The 7,548-nt window shown below is 43.9% G+C and overlaps 1 protein-coding gene across 2 annotated transcripts; it reads right to left on the bottom strand.

Annotated features, from left to right (window-relative positions):
* Window positions 1-1,245: 1,245 nt before the first annotated feature.
* Window positions 1,246-4,277, bottom strand: LOC136512827 (fasciclin-like arabinogalactan protein 2). 2 transcript variants are annotated; one of them, XM_066506833.1, is made up of 3 exons: window positions 3,820-4,277; window positions 1,615-2,509; window positions 1,246-1,522 (listed from the first exon to the last, which is right to left on the bottom strand). In XM_066506833.1, the coding sequence occupies exons 1-2, from the start codon at window positions 4,162-4,164 to the stop codon at window positions 1,616-1,618; spliced, it is 1,239 nt and encodes a 412-aa protein (XP_066362930.1). In that variant the 5' UTR covers window positions 4,165-4,277; the 3' UTR covers window positions 1,246-1,522; window position 1,615. The 2 variants fall into 2 exon arrangements, with proteins under 2 accessions (XP_066362930.1, XP_066362929.1); XM_066506832.1 differs by lacking the exon at window positions 1,246-1,522 and having other exon boundaries at window positions 1,613-2,509.
* Between the last annotated feature and the right edge of the window lie 3,271 nt (window positions 4,278-7,548).

The raw sequence follows: 7,548 nt of genomic DNA, 5'->3' as shown, positions 1-7,548 counted from the left end.
TCCCATTGAGAAGCCTTGGAATGGTCATAATCACCTTTTTACTGTTCTTGTCATTGGATTGTTTTCAATGAGTACTTGCTTTTTTTTTCCTTAACGCCTACTCTTGTCTTTTACTAGAAAAATGTTATTCATCAAGCTACTCGTGCCGATAATTTCTTGGATTATGTGATTCACCTACTGAAGTTATTTCACTTGGACAACATATCATTCTATCATGTGAATATGTAACATGCAAGACAGTGTGACATTATAAATCTGTACAGCTTGACAACAGCTGCATCGACTATTTGGGAGTTGCAAAAAATCTTGGTGTATGTAGGAAGTATTGTAAGAGGCTTTGATTGTCTCAAACTTGACATTTTTCTCCTACACATCCGGCAGGATCATGGGTTTCTCATGGTACACATTTACAACAGGATCGGAGGCCCTGCAGTACTGGTGCTAATAAGGCTGCCATGGCGACAAGAGCTGAGGTTCACTGGTCAAAGAAATGAAGGTAATGGTGATCCAACCGTCATTGTACCCATGATCAAGCATAGAGGCTCTGGTCATGCCTGCCTGAACAAGCAAAGAGAAGATGCTTAAAGTGTCAGCTTAGGAACAGGTGGTGATAGAGTGAGAAGATGACGGTTTGATGCTCCAATCCAGTGATCTGCCATGAGGCATAGAGGCTGCAAGTAGTGTGCATGGTCCTGCAAAGCAAACATGATGCATGAAAGGAAGTGCTTGACATGGTGCTGATTGCAATGTTTTATTGAGGCATGCCTTCTGAAGCTTCACCTTGAAAAAGTAAAACTCCTACACCTGCCTTTCCAAGGTGCTTGTCAGATAATGAGGATCGTGTTTGTTCTTTTTGTTTTTCAGTGATCATGAGAAGAACAGATCATCGTAGCAGCTAAAGTGACTAAATCACATAGGCATATATCCCTTTACAACCCGAGGAAGCAAGGCCACCACATGCCAATGTCTTCTCTGTGCCCCTTTTGTTACTTTTCCATGAGGGTTTTGGGATAGTTTTGAGGCATGTGACTCCGAAAGCTCAAACACGGACAGGTTGAAAGCAAACAACAAACACTGCTGCACCTCTAAACTCCATATGATGACTTATATATAGGGCGCGCTTGGTGGAGCTCGCGCCGGCTCCGGCTCTGCACTATGCGGGTACTGTGGTGGAGCCGGCGGAGCACCACAAACATAGCTCCGACAGCTCATTCTCAATCCACGTTCATTTGTATAAGAGCCAGAGCTGTTTTTAACTGCTACAGTGATCTACAGAGTTGCATAGTCACTGCATGGAGGAGCCGGAGCCCCGGAGAGCCGAGCCAAAGGCGCCCATAGTATCATATGTGAAAACTTAACCCACTCTCCAATTCCATTGGCCACTATCATTACAAAATGGTCACCACAACCCAATGAATAAAACCAAAACAGTTACATCACTCACACACACCTCTAATTTTTTCTTTTTTTTATGGAATGTGGTAATAATAAATATATAAATAAAAATAGCCCTTCTTATTTTCTGCACCAACAAGGAAGGGACACGAATTGGACTAAGAAAAGAAGATAGGGTCCAAAATAAGTTATGAAAAAACATAGCACATGAGCGCACACCTTAGGCCGCCAACGCCAGCGCCAGCGCCACGGCGATCGTCACCCACCGGGCGAACAGAGACGACGGCGCAGCGGCGGCCTTGTCCGCGGCGTCGTCGGATGAGTCGTCGGCAGACGGGCCATCTGCAGATTCGTCTGAAGGCGCAGAGGCAGCCGAGCCGCTGCTGGGCTTCTTCTTCTTCTTCTTTGGCCCTGCTTCTGGAGCGGGCACAGGCGCGAGGTCCGCCGTTTTCGCCTTGAACAGCTCCTTAGGCTGCAGGAACTTGGACACAGCATAGACGGCGAGCGGGTCGTCGTCCCTGACGGTGGCCTGGATGGTGGAGGTGACGACGGTGGTGTCGAGCGTGACTGTGTCCTCCTTGCTCTCGGCCTCGTAGGTGTAGTCCTTCTTGGCGACGCTGGTGGTGGCGAGCGTGGTGACCTTGCCCTTGTTGGACTTGAGGAACTGCATGGAGTAGTAGTCCGGCACGGCGTGGTACAGCAGGATGGCCGTCTTGGCCTTGGCCGTCAGGTTCTTGAACTTGGGCATGAAGGCCGCCACCGCCGCGTCGACGGGGCAGAAGATGGTGAGCGCCGTGTCCTTGGTGCCGTTCAGGGTGTCGAACACCTTGGGGTCGGCCGCCAGCAGCCCCGCGAAGCTCTTGCAGTACTTCTTGGAGAGGATGTCGGTGAGGTTGACGGGTGCCGGCGGGGCCACGGGCGCCTCGGCTTCCGGGGACGACAGCACGCCGCTCACCTGGAGCACCGAGTAGTCGTACCGGTGGCTCTCGATCTGCTTCACGTACGTGACGGGCTTCACGGTGTCCGCCGCGTCGTCCACGATGAACGACACCTTGCCGCCGCGGTGCTGCGTTATGTTCACGTACCCTGCCATGCCGGGGGCAAATCCGGATCGCTGCACAGCACATCGATGAGGAGCATACGTTAGCTCACTTATTAATTCAGTGCCACGAAATTAAATGAAAACAAGTGAAATTTAATTTGCTACTGCATCGGCAGTCCCAACTTTGATGCACCGACCACCAAAGCTATTGGACTATTTGAGTCTCACGGTGTGCAACTGTGGAAGTCAAATACTCCCACCGTTCTAAGTTCAGATTATAGTTCACTCTGCTTTTATCCAAGTCAAACTTTTAAATTTGACCATGTTTTTAAAAAATCATATTAATATCTACAAATCTAAATAAACTCTCTATCAAAATATATTACTTGAAAAATTTAATGAAACAAGCTTAATGTTAGACAGCTCACAGCATTATTGGTGCTGAAAAAAAAAACTCCATATGCCACCCGTACCAATGCCAGGACCATATGTAGTCAGAGTGGGACTCAAGTAACCACAACCATCACTTAATCGTTTCTGTGCCTAATAAGCCGATTAATGCTGTTCGTTTTGTTGGGAGAGAAAAACACCGTATCAAGAGCCGATCAAGCGAACAGGGCGCGTACCCTTACGGCTTGACCCCTTCTTTCAGGTTGGCTGAAATGCTTTTTTATTTGCTCAGCAACCAAAGAAAAAGAAAATGATTCTCCGATGGTGTGATTTTTATATCAGTCTGCACTCAGTGTCTTTTTTTTTATTGCAAGAGTGCACTCGGTGACTTGGAGAACGGTAAAATAAAAAGCGAATTTGAGCTGGTCCGGTAGTAATCCAGAGATTCCATTGGGTGAAAAATAATGTTACTGGAACCTTGTGATTTGTGTATCATGTCGCCGGAGAGGCCAACACGTGCATGTGCGTGGGCACCGCTTCAAAAGCGACTCGTGGAGTTGTCACTAAATAGATTTACAGCATTAGCTATGAAATTTGAGTTTTTTTTTTAAATTCATTCAGGGAAAACTAAAGGCGTTCTTTTTTCTCCAAACAAAACAAAACTTGTAGGATTCAATCCAAATTTATGATGAAGCAGAGCAAGCCGCTTTTTCTTTTTCTTTTTCATTCAGAATGGCTGATAGCACAAAACAGTCCAAGGCTAGAAGCAAACAAGAGCTTCAAACTGTCTAAAAAAAACTAGTATTTGACGCTGTAGTAGCATGTTCGCTTGCTCGTAAACGATCGTAAATTTCCAGCCGAGAATAGTGTTTTTCTCTCACATCTAACCAGCCAGTAAATAATCCACGATAGGATACGGCCTCCCGAACAGGCTGCTAGCTAGCAAGAAACCGAGCCGAGCGGCAGGAGGAATCCGTGGGTTAATTAATTACCTGGAACAAGGTGGATGCGGCGGTGGCGGCGTGCGACAGCTGCTTGAGCTTCTTGTCGTCGTAGTAGTCGGCGACGACGTGCAGCTCGAGGATGTGGCGGAGGGTGCCGAGCGAGTAGTGTCCCCCCGTGAGGTGGCCCATGTCGCCGTTGGCCACGGCGAGCACGGTGATGGTCCGGTCCCGGTTGATGTCCCCCGCCAGGTGCGTCTCGTTGAGCAGCTTGCAGAACTGCGAGAACTCGTCGTGCTTCCCCAGGATCTGCAGGATGTCGAACCCCTCCGCCACCGCCGTCAGTGTGGCGGCCCACACCGCCACCATGGCCAGCCGCCGCCGCCGCAGGTCCATCGCCGCCGAGCTTTGGCCGTAACTAGCGGATGGGGGCAAGGGGAGAGCAGAGCAGTAACGGAGTGTCGGCGGCTCGCGGATGGGGGGAGTTCGTGAGTGGAGAGCAGAGCACTGCGCACTGATGGTGGAGTGGAGCAGGTGAAGTCTGGGGCAATGTAATGTAATGCCAGCCTGGCAAGCGTCGCGGTGTCTTGATTAGCACCCTTGGAGTTTGGCGATAATTGCGCGAATGCCATCGCCGGTCGTTGTGGTGGTAGCAGTAGCACTGATCACTGGTTTCGGTAGTCGCGAATCTAGAGGAGTGTTAGAGCCGTTATAAGGGACAAAATCCGGGTATAAATTAAATAAATAATTATAGCATTTCGTAACGCAGTCAGTCAGGCAGCCAGTGATGCACGTAGGCCAAAGCGAAATCCAGATTCCCTGGGATGATCGCGGTAGGTAGGACGTCGTCCTTTCAGCTGGACCGCTGGATGATACATACAGCGCCCAACAATTGACTCATTATGTTGTCTCATTCTGTTGTAATAATGACTAATTATTGGTTGAGACTAGAACGATTTCGTCTTCCACGACCTAGGTTCATCACAGAACTGCTTACTGCACGTCTGCACTCGCAGTGAGACAAAGCATATAAAATGGTTCGTTTTTTTTATATAAACCAAAAGACGCAAGTACTATTTCATATCCCTAATCTTGATGTCTAAACAACTTCAAAGCAGATAGATGATGAAAACCAAAATAGCAATAGTTCTAATAGGTAATACTTACAACACTTGGACAAAGCGGGATATTATTTAGATAAATGCATGCATCAATCAATATATCCTATTTTACCATGTAACATGCGTCTTTTTTTTCATGATCAGACGTTTACAATCATCTATTACCTCTAGGATGTAATAGGATATTTATTTAATTATTTTATTTTGTAAAATAGAATAGATAAAAAAAATTAGATATTTTTTAAAATTTGATTGATGCATGCGTGATCTTCTTTTTTTTGTAACTTTGGACTTCATATATATTTCGCTTGCAGTTGAGTTTTATATGTGACTTGATACACTTGATTTGCATGTGTGCCACACATGATTACGTGTTGCCGTAGGTTGTAGAGACGTGCATAGCATATTAGCATGTGATAGGGGATTCCGTGTGCGTGTGCATGCGTGTTTGGTGAGTGGATACCGTGTTGTGCATATAACGTATTACCGTTTGCAACTTTTACATCCGATAAAAATACACTTGATTTTGTCATATAATACAAATCGATAGTTCAAAATGTGATCACATTCAGATATATCAACTTGATTTTGAAGACAACAAATATCCATTTGCTTTATCAAATACTCCCTCCGTTCCAAATTATAAGTCACTTTTACTTTTTTGGTTTATCCATTTTGCTATGTATATAGACATAATATTATATCTAAATCCATAGCAAAATGGATGTACCAAAAAAATCAAAGCGACTTATAGTGTGGAACGGAGGGAGTATTTTAGTACAACTTAAATAATTGTGCATGTACAGACTTAAAATATGAGTGTGAAAGATCTTGAAACATATTTTTTAATAAAATCTCTATAGTTTAATACTTCCTCTATTCTAAATTATAAGATATATTTTGACTTTTTAAAATACATTACTCTTACTAATATCTAGACATGATGTATATTTAAGTGCATAGCAAAAGTTATATATCAAGAAAAGCCAAAACGTCTTATAATTAAAAATAGAGGGAGATTTAGAAACAAAGGGAGTAATTGAATTGCTAAAATACAACAATGTCAAAATACTCTTTAATTAGCTCATCTCCTTCCTAAATTTGGACAATTCTCACCCTAAAAAATGGATAAGTCTTGACCCCATATGTCCAAATTTTTGTATATGGCATGAACCAACAAATCCCCTCTGGTATCTTCATTTCCAAGTTCCTATGCACTAGTAATATTATACACATAGAGCTAATACAACGGTATGTACTGTGTTGATCGTCATAGTCCTGCAACAAAATGATTTTGTTTACAACAAACACTATTTTCCCTTTTTTCTCTTTTTCATATACAAGAAACCTTTCTCTATCTAACACGTAAAAGCTTCAAGAGAAGAATTTGAAAGACAGAACCTAAGAAATGTTTATACATCTATTTGAATTTGCCTCTCTTTGATTTGCCAAGCACTCAGCAGAAGCTGGTCGTGCATGAATACACAGCTACTAACTTCTGAAATGATCCCACGCCATCCAAAAGGCAAACTACATGATTAGTTAAAATTCCCTGTTGATCAATTCTGCATGTCAGCAATGTCACTTGTTGTCTGACAAGAAACCATGTCATTGTTAGGTGGCTCACACTACGCCAGATTTGCACATCAATGCCGGCATCATCACTGCCGGATTTGTGAGAACCGGCAGTGATGTACCTTCACTGCCGGTTATGAGCTTGAAAATGAAAAAATAATTGGGGCTGGACTAAAACCGGCAGTGAAGGACCACATCACTGTCGGTTTGTGGCTTGAACCGGCAGTGTTTTGGCGGGCACTTATCACTGCCGGTTTAAGCCAAGAGCCGACAGTGATTGGGCTCTATCACTGTCGGTTCTAGCCAAGAACCGACGGTGATAAGCCTACAACATAAAAAGGCTGCAGCCGTCCTCTCCTTCCTTCTCTCTTCCACCCCGAGAACAGATGCGCGCGTTTGGACCCTTCCCTCCATTGTTGCGGCTGCTCTTCACCATAAAGTTAGTGCTTGGATTTTGAAGAATAGCTTGATCTTTTTGCTTTAAGGTTAGTAACAAACATTGACTCCTTTGATTTTGTTGCTTAATTAGCTTTGTTTTGATGGCTACATTGCTTGATTCTCATTCTAGTTCTTTATCCATTCTAGAGAGCACTTTTCCAATTGGACATTTGTGCCAGGCTCAAATTATGGTGAATCCATCATCCAAAAGGTTAGTGTCTATGAACATATTTAAATTGCTAGCTAATTATTCCATGGTGGTCAAGATCATTATTGTTAGTATGTGATGCTATAATTAGTTCTTAGAAGTAGAGTAGAATAGTTGTTCTTCAATATTGTGCAATAATTGTGTTTTACTACAATTTTTAATTTACAGGGCCGGGGCTACCAATTTCAAATTTCTAATAATTAGTGTACAATAATGTTTTCCAAAAATAGTACTTTCGAGCTACAATTGTTGTTCATGAAGCTCGATTTCTTATTAATTCTTTGTAATTACTGTCTCAGTATTTTTTTGTGCAGAGATGGATCGAGAGTGGATGCATCTGTCCTGAACGGACAAGCGGTACATGCATGGCGTTAGCCAGTTTATCACCGATGCCAAAGCCCATGCTGTGAATGAGAACCCTGTCTTCTGCCCATGCAA

Source organism: Miscanthus floridulus, chromosome 16 (assembly GCF_019320115.1).
Source record: "Miscanthus floridulus cultivar M001 chromosome 16, ASM1932011v1, whole genome shotgun sequence".
NCBI lineage: Eukaryota > Viridiplantae > Streptophyta > Magnoliopsida > Poales > Poaceae > Miscanthus > Miscanthus floridulus.
This window is presented reverse-complemented; position numbering and strand designations above follow the sequence as displayed.

Bases quoted from the DNA above. Each gene is read 5' to 3' on its own strand.
- LOC136512827 (XM_066506833.1), bottom strand. From the start codon at position 4,164: ATGGACCTGCGGCGGCGGCGGCTGGCCATGGTGGCGGTGTGGGCCGCC. The intron at 2,510-3,819 runs GTAATTAATTAA...TGTGCTGTGCAG, and splicing joins CCGCATCCACCTTGTTCCAG to CGATCCGGATTTGCCCCCGG.